The 15786-nt window shown below is 40.3% G+C and overlaps 1 protein-coding gene across 3 annotated transcripts in view; it reads left to right on the forward strand.

Annotated features, from left to right (window-relative positions):
• LOC149024235 (Sodium Bile acid symporter family) overlaps positions 1 to 15786 on the forward strand; it is a 146537-nt gene that overhangs the window by 97856 nt on the left and 32895 nt on the right. For 2 of the 3 annotated variants that reach the window (XR_016171613.1, XR_016171612.1), the window contains exons 12-14: positions 695 to 824; positions 4355 to 4456; positions 4540 to 5899. Coding sequence is in view for 1 of the 3 variants with exons in the window: in XM_089144555.1 (XP_089000681.1) it covers positions 695 to 824; positions 4355 to 4456; positions 4540 to 4614 (307 nt within the window). In the remaining 2 variants the exon portion in view is untranslated. Of the gene's footprint in view, positions 1 to 694; positions 825 to 4354; positions 4457 to 4539; positions 9808 to 15786 lie in introns of those variants that run through there. The other variant, XM_089144555.1, reaches the window with a different exon arrangement.

Consider the following 15786-nt stretch of genomic DNA (forward strand, 5'->3'; position numbering starts at 1 on the left):
AATTAGATCGGTAAAAGACCATATGAGTTACTGCAGACCAAATAGGTGTAGGTAAAATGCAGTATGGGTTAATTTGGACCAAATAGGTCAGTAATTGTTGTTACTAAAGAATATCATCTTAGGATAAAAATTTTGAAGTCTTGAGCTTATAGAGAATAAACTATCAATCTCCCCCCCCCCCTCACGTGTAGCATTACACGTAGACAAACAATGACCAAAAGTAACAATTAAACCAGATTGTCAAATCCCAAGTAATAATTTCCAACACTTCATGGTATAAATTATCTCTAAGTAGTTAGTTCCCAAGAAACATTTCCGTGCTCCTTCATGGTAGCAAATGATGTAATATCGTAAATACATGGTCGGGATTAATGACAAAAATAATCCAATGGCGAGGAATTATTGTGTAGACAGAATTTAATTTTAAGACATGCAAAATATAGAAAAGGAGAGAAACATATAGTTAGCCATAGGTAATCAGAAGAAATACCTTTTCCACCATCTGAGCTGCTGCAATTGGATGTTCCAGATGTCCTTCATTTCTTCATCAGGTTTTTTTCAATCACAGCATAATCCTGTGAATTGCGTGATACAAGCACAACATGTGTATGTATTCCCTTTAGGGTGCGATGGTTTGTAGATGCTCCTACATTGTGGAATCTTATCGACTTACAGAAATGATTTTGTATTGCAGACTCCTGCATCTCATCCTGTTGGCATTGAACACTTCTGTGGTAAAGATCCTTTCAAGTGTCTCTGGTGGTAGAGAATCAGTTTTTGCCAAGAAAGAGAATGCCCGTGCAGTTGTAATTGTTGCAAGTCAGGTCAGTATGTTCTTGGTGAATCTACAATCTGATGTGGACAGTCACAATCTTCTGCAATATAATGTCTATTTTGTAATTAGCTTGGGTGTGGGTTCAGTTATTAAATTGCTGCACCTGTGAGTGATATTATAGGTCAGCTCAGCTGGGCTACTGTAATCACTTTATCACTTACTTCCGTGCAATAACAGTAACTTTTTGTAAAACAGTATTAGGAAAAACTTTAGAGATTTGTTTGCTGAAACCTTGGAAAAGTTCTCTGGTGGGGTTTTTCTCGCACAATGTGTGCGACATTTCATTCTGATAGGAACCTTTAAGTCTTACCACCAATCTCCCCCAATACAATGAACAAAATGAATTTCATCAGACTTTGCCATTCCAAAAATACGCGAACAGCAACATAACAATGGCTGATTTCATTGAACAAAGAGCTAACACTTTTATATCAGATGATTACAACCCCTTTTCTACTGAATAATTTTCTAACAATCAAAAGGAAAAACCTGCACAATCACAAAAACAATAACAATCACCTACCCAATGCCTTACCCGAGAGACCCCCTCTCCCTGCCTTCCCCAAAACATAGCAGAACATTCGTAACAACCTCTTACACCTCTCTCCAACCCTCTTTTGCCACATGGATTATCTCCTCTGCTTCTCTGCCAACAACAGGGTATTGGTTGATGTCCAATAGAAGTTGGCCACCTGTCCCTTCTGTATTTTGAGACTTATCCCCTGCAGCTGCTGAGGGTGATTCTGTATTTCTGTGTTTTTCCCTCTATTCTTGCATTTGTACACTTGAGTTATGAGGGGCTTATCAACACTCCCACCCTTAAGTTTCACCTTGTCCTCAAGGTGAAAATCAGGAAATTGATTGTGCAATTCAAAAAAAAGCCTCCCAAGTATTTTCACAGCAAGGTAAGTTCTTCCAATAAATCAAGCACCTCAAGGGTTCCACGAGAGGAGTAGCGGATGTCTAACAGCTCTTCTGGAGTGAGTTGGAGCTCCCTGTCCTTTACTAAACAAGATGGCAGGGGTTGAGTGATGATGTTGTTACCCACCACTTTCTTCAACTGAGATACGTGAAAGACCGGATGGATTGTGGAGTCGGGTGGAAGTGTAAGTCTGTAAGCAACAGGACCGATTTGAGCTACAATAGGATACGGTTCATAGTAACAGTAGCTGAGCTTCTCATTGGGACATTTGGCTAAGTTCTTGAATCGATGTGGCTTAAGTTTGAGAAAAAGCTTCCTCCCCTACTTGGTAAGTAACATGTCGTTGGTGCTGATTTGAAGAGGAGCTCATGCGATCTTGAGCCACTCGCAAGTTGGTCTTTAACTCATTTAGGATGCGATCCCGCTCACGTAGGAAAACATCAACTTCATCCACTTTGGAACAGTTCCCTTCCCACTTTAAAGGTGGAGGCTCTTGTCCATAAACAATCTGAAAAAGGCGCCATCTTGGTAGCCGAATGGTAAGTGGTATTGTACCAATATTCAGCCCATGAAAGCCACGTGGTCCAGTCGTGCGGCTGTCTAGCACAAAACCAGCAAAGATAAATCTCCAAACCTCTATTCACCGCTAATTTGAAAAGCTCCTTCCAAAGTTACTCATGAAAACCAGGTCTCTATTGGATACAATTGAACTTGGAAACCCATGGAGTCGGACTATCTCCTTGCCGAAAACCAGAGCCACATCTTTTGCTGAATATGGGTGTGTAATTGCAATAAAGTGCCCATATTTTGAAAGTCTGTGCACCACCACTAGTATGGTGTCCCCTCCTTGGGTTTTGAGTAAGCCACTGATGAAATCTAAACTGATGTCTTCCCACACTCGATCTGTTATGGGAAGAGGTTGAAGCAATCCTGCTGGTTTCATAGACTGGTGTTTGCTCTGTTGACATGTGTCACAGCTCGCTACGAAATCCTTAACAGTCCTTCTCATACCAACCCAAAATACTGCCGCTGCCAATCTCTTATAGGTGTCAAAATACCTGGAATGACCTCTAAAAGGGGTACAGTGGAATTCAGCAGGCAACTTGGAGATCAGTTGTGGGAATTTTCAGGAATGACTAGTCGCCAATAAAAGAGTATCCCATTCTGCAATTTATAATCGGTAAAAGCAGTAGAGCTACTGAGTAATGACTGTACCACGTTTCTATAACGCTCAGATTTCCAGATTTCGTCCTCCAAACCTTCTCTTCTTCCCAAATTGTCGCTGATAAACTGCACAGTTGCATTGTTCCTTCCATTTGTTGTGATAAGGCATCGGCGCTTTATTCTCACACCTAGCCTATATATAATTTCAAAGTTAAACCCCAGCAACTTCATAACCCATTTTTCTGGTCTTTGGTCACCAACTTTTGGTCCATCAAATACTTCAAATTCCTTTGGTTTGTGCGAACTTTAAAATGCCTTCCCAGTAGGTAATGGCACCATTTTTGGATTGCTAACAACACTGCCATTAATTCTTTTTCATAAATTGATTTGGCGCGGGCTCGGTAAGAAAAAACTTGACTTCAAAAGGCTATGGGTGTGCCCCTCTTGTATGAGGACAGCTCCTAATCCTACCACTGAAGCATCAGTTTTTACTACAAATTCTTTTGAAAAGTTAGGCATTGCTAGCACTAGTAGTGAGGTCATTGCTGCCTTTAAGGCCTCAAATGCATTAGGTAGCTGATTCATCCCACTGAAAGGCATCTTTCTTCAGTAAATTTGTGAGAAGGGCTGCTATCTTCCCATAATCCCGAACGAATCGCCGGTAGTACCTTGTGAGACTAAGAAATCCCCTAGGAGCTAGGACATTCTTCGGTAGGCCACTTAACCATGCACCATATTTTCTGTGGATCAGGTGCCACACCTTCTGCAGAAATTATATGACCTAAAGAGTTCAATGTAGTCACTGCAAATGAGCATTTTTTTTTTTTTGTTTACCACCATGCGATGCTATGCTACGAGATTAAAAACGACCTGTAGTTGATGCAAATGGTCCTCCATTGACATGCTAAACACCAAAATATCATCAAAAAACACTAACACAAACTTTCTCAGGTGTTCTCGGAATACCTCATTCATTAGCACCTGAAAAGTGGCAGGTGCATTCGATAGTCCAAAAGGCATTACAATAACTCGTAATGTCCATCTTGTGTACGGAATGCTGTATTCTCCTCGTCACCTTCAGCTATCCTGATTTGGTGGTACCCTGACTTAAGGTCGAGCATGCTAAATACCTCAGCGCCTCCCAACTCATCAAGCAGCTCATCTATTGCTTGTATGGGGAATTTATCAAGCACTGTCAGCTTGTTAACCCGGGTTATGAGGGGCTTATCACATTCCTCTAGTCTAAACTTACTTTACGCATTTTTCTTCTTTTTTCTTGTGTTATTTTTTTTCACTGATAGGTCTTCATTGGCGGGTTATTTTTCTTTTCAGACCGAGCCACAATGGGCTTTTATGCACTACCATCTAACCAAGTGCGCCAGACGCTCACAATTTGCTTTGGTGTTACTAAAGTTTTAATTGTGTTTCTGTAGAAAACACTTCCTGTCATGGTAGCAGTTGTGGAGCAGCTCGGTGGTGCTCTTGGTGAATCAGGGTTGCTGGTTCTTCCATGTGTTGCTGCACATATCAACCAGGTTATTATCTGTATGCTTGTCTTCTGTCTTTTCAAATATCTATAAAAAACATCACCTCACCATGCACCAATCTGTCAATGTAGATCATCATTGACTCTTTTCTAGTAAACTTCTGGCTCCAGAAGGATAAGTCATCTGACCGAACCAAGGAGGCATAAAATGGACGAGAATTTGAGGACTGGACCACTGAGCGGTAATTGGTTACTTGCAACATTTTATGTTGTTATACTTAATTGTGGATCCAAATATGGAGGATGGGTGGCTAGGATTGTAATTGATGTTTTTATTATACTTCTGTATATGATCTTGAATTAATACACATATACTCTAGTTCTGTATCTTTTAAATTTCCTCTTTATTTTCCTATTAATACCTTTCCTCTTACTCTGATTGGGTGACCTGCACTTCTGCATATAGTTTGTTGAAACGAGTTCAATTGTTCATCTCATTCGTGGAACAGTGCCTATAATTAGTGATCTTTTTCCATTTACTTAGTTCGAGTGTTCCTCTTGATATGAGCACGCCAGATAAGGCACGCCATAATGCACTATGGAACTGATAGAGGGGGAATCCAAAAAAGTTTTTTCCTAGTCAAGGTTTTATTTCTAACATAAAAATACAGCAAATAACAGTTATAAAGATCCAATAAAAAGTAAAAAGGAAGAAAATGTTATATGGGAAGCTTTTGGTGACACAGGAGTACCAGAATATGTTATGGGCAAAGGAATAAAATGTTTTCACTAGGGTTATTAAGGGGGCGTTTGGTTCCGCAATTCCCTGGAATCTGATTCCAGGGAATCATGACTCCAATCAAATTAATCGTTTGGTTACAAATTGAGTCGGATTGAGTCGGATTCCAAGAATCACCCGGATTCTTCATTTTACGCCAAAAATTAGAATCACCTGGAAACCACCTCAAGAGGTGGTTTCCAAACAGACTCACCGTTACTGTAGCTAGGTATAAATACGGATAATTCTTACGGAGTCATCCAAATCGTGAAAAAAAATTCTCTAGGGCTTTCTGCGACTCTTCCGTTTCGTCGTCTTCCTGAGTTATCGTCGTCGTCCAAGGTTCCTTGAGCTCTTGTCGTCGTCGTCTTCGTTTTCCTTGAGCTCTCCGTCGTCGTCTTCCTTGAGCATAATCAGTTGTTGTCTTCGTTGAGCTCCAGTAGTTGTCTTTGTTGAGCTCCAGCTTCTGCTACTCTTCCAATCGTCGTCGTCTGTCTTCGTTGAGCTCCTGCAACTTCGATTTGGGCTTCCTACGGCTGCAGAGTGTTGTCGTCTTCTTCGTTGAGCTCCAGCAGCTTCGATTTTTTGCAGACCGTCTTCTTCTTTCAGCCAGTAACTTTGATTTGGTGAAACTATTTTGCAGACCATCGTCGTCTGAGTTTTGGTGGTTCATTGAGCTTCGATTTGGCTTCACACCCATTTCTGCAAAAAAAGGTAACATCTGTATTCAATGCCTTCACTGCAATGGTATGAGACCTCTGGTTTTCTGAAGCATTTGCCTAGGTATGAGACCTCTGGTTTTCTGTTGCGGGGGTTTCGATTTGGCTTCACACCCATGAGTCATCTCTTTCAGGCAAACATACACATACAACGACATTGTGTTTTATGTGTCACTCCCCTCTCTGAATGCAACCAAATTTCAAATAAATTATTCTCCTCTCCTTTCTCATTCTTAGTTCCATTTTGGTGGATTTTCTTTTCATTGAACTATTGATCTGAAAGTTGCTCGTTATACAAGTTCAGCTTCCCCTTTACTTGTATTCTGCATTTATTTCTTATATGTGCTATTAGAGCTCAGCTTTCGAAATGGATAGACTGATCTGAATCCTCCAATTTCATATCGTCATATCGTCATTTTCACCAAAATTGTGCGCGTGCCTTGCACATTGTAGTTGGTTAGCTTAAGTTGTTCAATTGTATGAACAGTTGGGTGGAAGTCTATCTGTCCTGAAGAATCTGTCTGAGACAGAAAGGTTTTTCAGTCTATATAATAAATGTAAGGCTGCAGAGCTCCATATGATTGAATCAATTGAAGTTATTAGGTGCTCTTTAGCCTAAGAATCTGTCTGATGAGACAGTGGAAGTGGGAAACCCTAAGCCTGAGATAGGTCTTCTTCTTTTTATGTTCTACTGCCAACAGCGATATCAAGTACTTATTGGCAAGATCTGGTACCTGATTTCAGCAACAAACATTGTCCTTTCATGACTCAAAAAATTCCTGATAATTGGTAATCAGAATTCTGAGTTTATACCTCCTGTGCATCCACTGTTTTGGTATAATCTTGGCATATAGCTGATCTTCGATTAAATGAAAAACCTATGGCAGTTTGCTATGAAACATTGGGAGCATAAGCCCAGCCTAGGACCTCTGTTCATCCACAGTTTGGGGCTTTCTGGTTTCCAGTTTGTGAGTTACTCAAGATTCTCTCTTTTCTCAGTTTCCTCTATTACAGAATTTGGGTTTTCAGGATTACTTCCAGTCCAGAATTTGGTTTGTTTTTGGAACCCTAGTGCTGTAATATAAATCATTGACCTAGAGGTCTGTCCTAAATTCCAGACAAATTTATTGGGTGCATTTAATTTGAGCTTTACCGTTCCTTAGATCCACCCATGAGATCACTCTAACCCAATTTGATCCTTAACTGCTTTATATGATCATTCCCATTTTTGCATGGGTTCATTAAAATTCTCCTAGTATTCATTGCTTAATATGTGCAAGTGTACGATTGCCATTTCTGTCATGAGCTGTTAATTTGTATGATTTGTGAACCTTTAATGGCTGTTAAGTTATTTCTAAATCATACGTGCTGAAAGCTTTTATATCGCTTCTTTAATTAGAGAGTGTTTATGTGTTTGAGATCTCCCCCCCTCCCTCCCCCCTTGGATGCTACATTGTGATAAAAACTCCACATTTTGAAATGTTGTTACCTCATCTATCTAGCTATTTTATTTACTGGTTTTCCCATTGCAGTTGAAGAGTTGGGCATCCTTGTACAATGGTTCAATCGCATACAGTTGAATGAGGAAAGTTATAAGGACATACATTTAAAGTTTTAAACATCATCATAAATTAAAGGGTTTTGCTTGATTGATGAAAAGGGAATTTAGGTCATCTATAGGCCCTTAAATGGTAGCTATGGAATTTAAAGAAAAATAAAGGCATAATACAAAACTCACATGAGTTAAACACTAATAAATGAAAGTGTTTGATTATTTTACCTAGACTTTGATTTCATTTAATTTCACTTCCTTCACTTCTCTGCACACTCGCTGCGATGCCAATAACAAAGCATGGACTCTAGATTTATAGCCAATGGCAGGTTGCCTATAAATGGAAAGAGATTCAAGAGGTTGACATTAGTCAGGTGCATGAATGGGATCCTAATTAAACTGGGTATTCGTCAGACCTCATATCTTCAATTATAGGACCATGTAACATTGGACTCAGTACGTCAAGTTGTTGTTGGTGGTGGTTTGTTTAATTTGGTACTCATAAAGTTTTGGTCTTGCCATGTTTTATATCATGTAGTTACACTTATATAAAATTATATATTACTCTTAACAGGGGAAAAAATTAATCCAAATTAAAGGAAAAAATTGTCATCTCAGTAGCCCTCAACCCAGTAATAAATGGTTGTTCAAAGTGATTCATGTTGAATATACTCACAGAATCAGAATCAGGGTAACCAAACAGATTCACTTTCAGAATCAGGGTAACCAAACAATTTTTTAGACAGATTCACTTTCAGAATCAGGGTAACCAAATGGTTTTTTCAGACATATTCACTTTCTAGAATCAGGGTAACCAAACAGTTTTTTTTTACGAATATGATTCTACAGAACCTAATTCCACAGACTCATGATTCCCTCAGAAGCGGATTTCAGGGAATTGCAAAACCAAACGCCCCCTTAAGGAAGGTAAAGGAAAGTATGTTCGAGATGAGACCCCAAGAGCCCGCCACTGCCACGGATCTAGACGAGATTCGGAAAAGTATGCTCGAAATGCAGGGCGCATTACGAGGGCTCAGGGGCGGAACCAGGATTCAATATTAGGGGGGCCGAAGAATGAAAGTCCAGATTGGAAAAGCACAATGATTTTTCGTTACACATTGTATGGGTCCTAAAGACCCATTGAGGGTCCCATGTATGAATTATTTTATTTTGTTAAGGAATAAACTCACATATATTTTGTGGGGCCCACACATATTTGATAAAAATAGGTAAATTATTGATAATGATAATTTTTTTCAACAAGATATAGATAAATTAAAGCATCAGTACAAACAAACAAAAAAAAAAAAAAAGAAAAAAGAAAAAAAAATCACATGGCTTCAACCCTAAAATGTCATAAGCAAACCAAAAAAATTTTTAAGGTAAGAAATGCAACCAATGGTACTTAAGCTCTTTTTAGTATCAATTCTCATTATCTATTATGAGATTTTTTCATTGTTTTAAATGGTTTGGCATCCATTATCATTTTTATTTTTATTTAAAATAATAGAAAAACCTCCAAAATTCACAATGGATTAAAAAGTCATTACCTATTATGAGTGAGAAGTCATTTCCTCATTTATGCGGGGCTATACTTGAAATTTTGAAGTTAAGATAGGGGTATAACAGTAAAAACCCATTATTTTATAACAGCACTTCTCAAACCCTACCGAAAGTTTTCATTTCCTGGAAAAATGCTTCTCAAGTCTACGGCAGCTTCTCAAGCCCTCTTTCCCTGTCTCGAAGCTCTCATTTCCTGCAAAAAAAATTCTCAGCTCTGAAGGTGGATCTGCATTGATGAATTTCACTCTTTACTCCTAAACCACCACCACTTCCTTCGTGGCCGGCTAGCTCTCCCTCAGCTTCTGCAACTTTCTTCCCCACCTGCGGCTTTTCCGATACGATCAACTACGTACCCTGAATGGCATGAGGTCAGTCCAGTGCTGAAGTTTTTGTCTGAATAGGATCTCTGGCTAGGTTGTATGAGAAACTTATTAAATCAATCATTCTTGGAACAGCACAATTTGCACAATCAGATATGTTTCTTCTTTTCTTTTGTGACCTACAAATAGTTTTCTATATTTTATAGATTTTTTACAAACTTTCAGAGAGATCATTTTCAGACTCCCAAGGGAATCTATCAAAACTACTAACGAGATCTTAATTGGACGTGCTTGCTACCTTGCAACTACACTAGTTAAGAAAATTCCAAATCTGCATAGTGCTAGAAGAATTGGGTTCTGAAACCAAGGAATCATGGATGACTAGTTAATTGTTAAAAGCTCAGACTCAGATCACAGTCGTCCTCCCAAAGCCTAGGACCGAGAGAGAAAAAGTACTCAAGGGAGAGGAAGGGAAAATCATCTAATTGGACGTGCTTTGGTTCTCTCAATCTGCTTGGGTAATGAAGCAGATTCGGTTTTACGAAGCTTCACAGCGCAAAAGCTCATCAGAGATTCAAAATTCTGGCTGCAAGTATTCAAACGCCGCTGCAAGAGATCATTTTTTTTTGTATTAATTTTCATTATTATTTTTTAGCAATCAGTTCGACATACCGAACTTATTTTTCATTCAATAATTTATTGTAGACAAATGTTACCAAATCATTTTTCATTCTTGACCAATAATGAATTGTTATACTTATTTCTTTTAAATAGTCATAATAGAGAATGAGAATTGATACCAAAAAGAGCCTTAATTACCTTACTAACTATAAACATTTTATTTACAATATAAAATAAAAAATTGTAGACAAAATAAAGAAACAAAGAATTTAAAATCAAATAAAAAAAAACAATAAATAAATTGAGAAATAAAAAGAGTACCTAGGGAAGATTTTTTCCCCTAATTTTCTTTAACCCACGCTTATAAAAATGGAAGAATAAATAGGAAGAAAGAAACATAAGAGAATAAATAGGAAAAAAAAGAGGAGAGAGGAGAGAGGAGAGAGGAGATATGAGAGAATATAGGAATTGAGGAGTTAGTTTCTAATTGTTGGAATTTATTAATATAATTAATAAATTAAATGTCCAAGGGCAAATTTGGAAACTCACTATTAGGGCGGTTACAAAATAGGGTTATATATTTTGGTAACCACCGCATAATTGAGTGTGATTGCATTACGTAAGTTTTCCAGAAACGGAGTCTCCCATCTCTCTCTCGCTTTCTCCAAGAAACACATGAAGGAGAAACCCTTTGGAGGTTTACTTCCTTTGCTTTAGATCACTATCCCATCCTTTCCACACGGCATTTGAGTTGTGGAAATTATTCATTTTCCTAGTGATTGTGGAATCTCCCCGATAAAGCTTTGGTGGTGGAACGAGAACGTGGATCCAGATTTACTTCCGCTGCGAATACTTCATTATTTAGCAAAGTGAATCCAGGTAAGGATCTTTCCCCTGTCAATTAAATTGAATTGAACTAATTGGAGTATTACCAACACTAATTATAAATGACATTTTGAATATTTAATAAGATTTTTTTTTCTAAAAATTTCCTTTGATCCACGTTTATAGAAAGAGATGAGAATAAATAGGAAGAAAAGATGTGAGAGAGAAGTGGGGAGAATAAATAGGAATTGAGGAGTTAGTTTTTAACTTGATTTTTATACCCATTATTTTACATTTAAAAGTTGTTCTCAATATTTTTTTTGGGGGGGGGGGGGCAAATAGTGACATTTCACATGTGACAAGAAAAAAAATTGGAAAAATGAAGAAAATTAATATAAAAATTTTAAAATTTAAGGGAATTAATTAAAATTTTAAAAAATCCTGGGGGGCCATGCCCCCCCCCCTCCGGCCCCTTAGTAGGTCCGCCCCTACGAGGGCTAGTGCACCAAGTAGCGGTCTAGCAAGGACCTCCACCCAACACTCAGACGGGAAGGTTGCATCAAGCAGCCCGTGCCGTGAGGGGTGCTAGACCACAAGCAAACTTGGAGGCGATTCGGTTGATGGCTGACGGGAGAGGCGACCGGGGGCTGAGGCAGATCGAAGGCCAAAAGATGGAACAAGAGTCAGTGCCTTCAACCGACTCATGGTACCTAGACGGACCCAGGACCTTCCACAAAGAAGCCACTAGGTTGAAAATGACCAAGAAGTTGTCAGTCACCCTCGAGGATCCCGATCGAGAGTATCAGTGTCACGGACACAATCAGCCCGAGCAAGCACCGTGCCATTCGGGAAAAATCAATCAAGACAGAACCGGCTACGGAGGAGAGTAGCAGAAGTAGAACGAAAATTGGAGGATCGAGACCATGACTAGGATTTCGATATCGTAGACCGGGAGCCATTCTCGGACGAGATAATGAGCATGCCCCTCCCACTCAACTTCATCATGCTGACCTTTACTCCATTTCAAGGGAAAACCAACCCAAAAGAACACCTCAGTTATTTTAAGTCTGTTATGACAATCTTGGGACGGGAGGAATGACTGCTTTGTCGTACCTTCCCGGCATCCCTAAAGGGACCCGCAATGAAGTTGTTCAGCAGCCTAAAACTGGGTTCCATCAACAACTTCAAGGAACTAGCAAGGAAGTTCATAGCCATATTCCGAAGTGCGATCGGGAGCAAGAAGACCTTTGACATCCTGTTTGCCATTTGGCAAGGCAGAAACGAATCCATTCGGGACTATTTAAAGCGTTTTGACAAAGTACGAGGAATTGGAGGACCTTGGCATTACCCACAAAAATCTCTTGGAGGTCCTACTATCGGACAAACCAAAGACTTATGGAACCCTACTGCAAAAGTGCCAAAAACAGGTCGGTGTGTACGAGGTGATAGATGCCTGAGTGAAGGCCGATAAGGAGCGAAAGCCAGATGAAGAAAGAGATGGACAATTCAGCGCTCGACAAACAAGATCCAAAGGTAAGTGGAAGAGGGAGTCCAGTTGAGACGGATACACTCCTCTCAACTCCAAGCCCTCAAAGATCCTCATGCAGATTCGGGATAAGAAGTCCCTAAAATGGCCTGAGAAAATGCATTCCCGCTCTGAAGACTGGGACATGAATAAGTATTGTCGCTTTCACAAAGACTACAGTCATAACACTAATGGCTGTCGCAGCCTTAAGTCAGAAATTGAAAAATTGATACAGGAAGGCAAACTCAACCATTTTGTGAGGGGGTCGGGACATCCCAGGGACAAGTCTCCCGAACCTCGAAAAGGACCCCGATCATCAAGCCCGGGAGAAACAGTGAAGAAGATCGACAAGGGAAAAGAACGAGGGGAAACTCCTGTCTATGTCATAATGGGGGGCCCGACCGTAGAATCAATCAAGAAGGCGAAACAAAAAGCCCGGTTCGTAGGAGCTGTGCACCTACCAAAGAAGAGAAAGAACCTGACCTGTCTCAAACCAATCACCTTCACAGATGAAGACTGGTTGGGATAGCCACCCCTCATGACGATGCAATCATCATCAAAATAAAGTTAGCCAACTAGGAAATCCATCGCGTCTTAGTCGACATCGGCTCCTCAGTCGACCTGCTGTCGTACAAAGCCTTCAAAAAACTGAAACTAGACGATGATATGTTAACTTCCTGTGCAACCCCTCTATTCAGATTCACACAATCTTCGGCCATTGTAGAAGGAACGATCCTGCTCGACCTGAGGATCGGGACATCCCCCCGGGACACACTTATTCGGGTTAATTTCATGGTGGTATGAGACTTGTCCGCATACAACGTAATACTAGGGAGCCCAATGCTCAATGCGTTAGAAGCAGTGGTCTCGCCTAAACACATGAAACTCAAATTCTAGACCAAAGTTGGGGTGGGGGATTGTAGGTCCGACCTGTTCACATCTCGATAGTGTTATGTCAATTACTTGAAGCATAAACGTAGATCCGAGGGATCAGGAAGCGCCTTAACCATCGAAATCCGAGACGGTCGGGATGAAGACAACATGCAAAGAGCTGAACCGGTGGATAAGTTAGAAAGGATCCAACTACACCCGGATAATCCAGAGCATGGGACTATGATTGGGTCAGAACAACCCAAGTCCTTCATGATGGAGTTGACAGGAGGGTAGCTGAACACAAACTATGAATTCAAGAAAGATGCAACCTGATCAGCCAAAGGAGGCAAGATTTTTCAATAGAAAAACACAAAGCAATTAGAACAGAAGTGTAGAAATTAGAGCGATCGGGCTTCATTAAGCCGATCGAATGCCTGACCTGGATAGCAAAAGTAGTAATGGTCAAAAAGGCAAACGGGAAATGGAGGATGTGCGTCGATTACATAGACCTCAACAAGGCCTGTCCGAAAGATTGCTACCCAATACCGAGAATAGATTTACTCATCAACGTGACAGCCAGACATGAGGTTCTCAGTTTCATGGACACATACTTCGAGTATAACCAAATATTGATGAACCAGAACGACAAAAGGCATACCTCGTTTATGACTGATCGGGAAAGCTACTTCTACCAAGTAATGCCGTTCGGGTTATAGAATGCTAGCACAACCTATCAGAGAGCCGTAAACAAAAACTTTAAAGAATAGATCGGGAGGAATATGTAAGTATACGTCGATGACATGCTCGTGAAAAGCTTGGCCTGGGAAAAACATGTGGCAAACTTAGAAGAAGCATTCGACGTGTTATGGACCTACCGAATGCGATTGAACCCGGACAAGTGTGCATTCGGAGTGTCATCCGGGAAGTTCCTCGGTCTCATGGTATCCCAGAGGGGGTTCGAAGCAAAACCCTAGAAATTAAGGCCCTGATAGATATGCAGCCCCCGAAAACAGTGAAAGATATCCAATGTCTGATCGGGAGGGTGGCTGCACTAAATCAGTTTATTTCCCGAGATGGGGAAAAATGTAATTCATTCTTCAAAGCACTCAAAACCACACCAACTTGAGGAGAAAACATATGGACTAAAGAATGCCAAGGGGCCTTCGAAGAGCTCAAGAGGTCACTCGGAACAACCCCTGTGCTAGCTCGGCCTACTCGTGGAGAAAATCTCACCGTTTACCTAGCCATCTCCCCAACATCAGTGAGCGCGGTCCTGGTCAAGGGAGAAGCAACTCAAAACCTGGTCTACTACATAAGTCATGTACTCATTGATGCAAAGACACGGTACCTGGACATTGACAAGCAAGCCTTAGCCCTACTAGCAGCCTCTCAAGCTAAGGCCCTATTTTCAAGCGCAGCCGGTCGTTGTTGTGAAACCCAGCCCTGACCCTAATCCGGAAACTTTGTTATTTGTAGGTCCAGTGACCCGAAGTAAGGCAAGAAGTCATCTTTGGGCCATTTTTGTTGAAGACTTTATGGCTGGATTGGAATCCATGAGTGTTGATGCCAGTGTACCAATGGTGGAAACTGCACTCGGATGAAGATTGGATTAGTTGATGGTCTTGGAGTGGTCTCTGTATTGTTTTGAAGGCATTTCTAACTCCTAGGTATGTCACTCTAGGTGTGTGCAAAACCCCTTGATCTTTGGACTTGATTTGAGCCTTCAATTCCCTGTTTTGAAGTTGCTGTCTTGATTGGTCGACTCATTGGTCGATTGGACCAATCGACCAATTGATTCTGTTTTTGAAATTTGAATCCTGTCTCTTCTATTTAAGTCTAATCTCAGGAATACTCCACCTCCTCTACCTCCTAAGCCTCTGGAACGAGTTAGAACCCTAATCTAACCCATTCCCTTGCATTCTTTGGTGATTCCTCGCAAAGACTTGAAGAATTCTTCATCTTCCTACGGCAAAGGTATGATTTCACTCACTCTGTCTTCTATCTTTGATTTTCTTTCTTTTATTCTGTTCTTCATTGAGATCAGAAAGATGATGAAGCATTCTTGTAATCATCAATTTACTGATCTCACCATATTCTTTGAGACTCATGATCATCATCATGATCTTAAACCCTGCCTGTTGAATTCTTGAAAACCTAACCCTAATCCTTTGAAACCCTAACCTGTGTGATTGTCTGGAAAACTTTTGGTAACCTACCTTGTGAAAGGGAAATCCTTTTTGGGTGACATTGTGTTAACCTAAAACTTAATCATCTATATTTTCCTGTTTTGATTTGTCTTTGTTCATCCGGAGCTCTCAACCTTTGTCCAGGGAGCCAAAAGGGTGAAACCCTAATTTTCTTGGATCAAACCCAGGAACCCCCTTGTTGATCATGTTAACCCAATTATTATGTTTTCTTTACTAGATCTGAATCCTTTTATATCCTAGTTCATTATCTTTAATTTTTCTATTTTCCCTCCTAACCTATGTTCAACCTAATTAGGTTAACCTCATGATTTCCAGGTTGTAACTTGAGAACTTGTTTTGATCTATGATTGATGTCCTCTATACCCTAGAATACTACCATGATAATTCCCCTCTGAT

This window comes from Hakea prostrata, chromosome 2, assembly GCF_041222555.1.
Source record: "Hakea prostrata isolate BN-2017 chromosome 2, UWA_Hpros_2, whole genome shotgun sequence".
Taxonomy (NCBI): Eukaryota; Viridiplantae; Streptophyta; class Magnoliopsida; order Proteales; family Proteaceae; genus Hakea; species Hakea prostrata.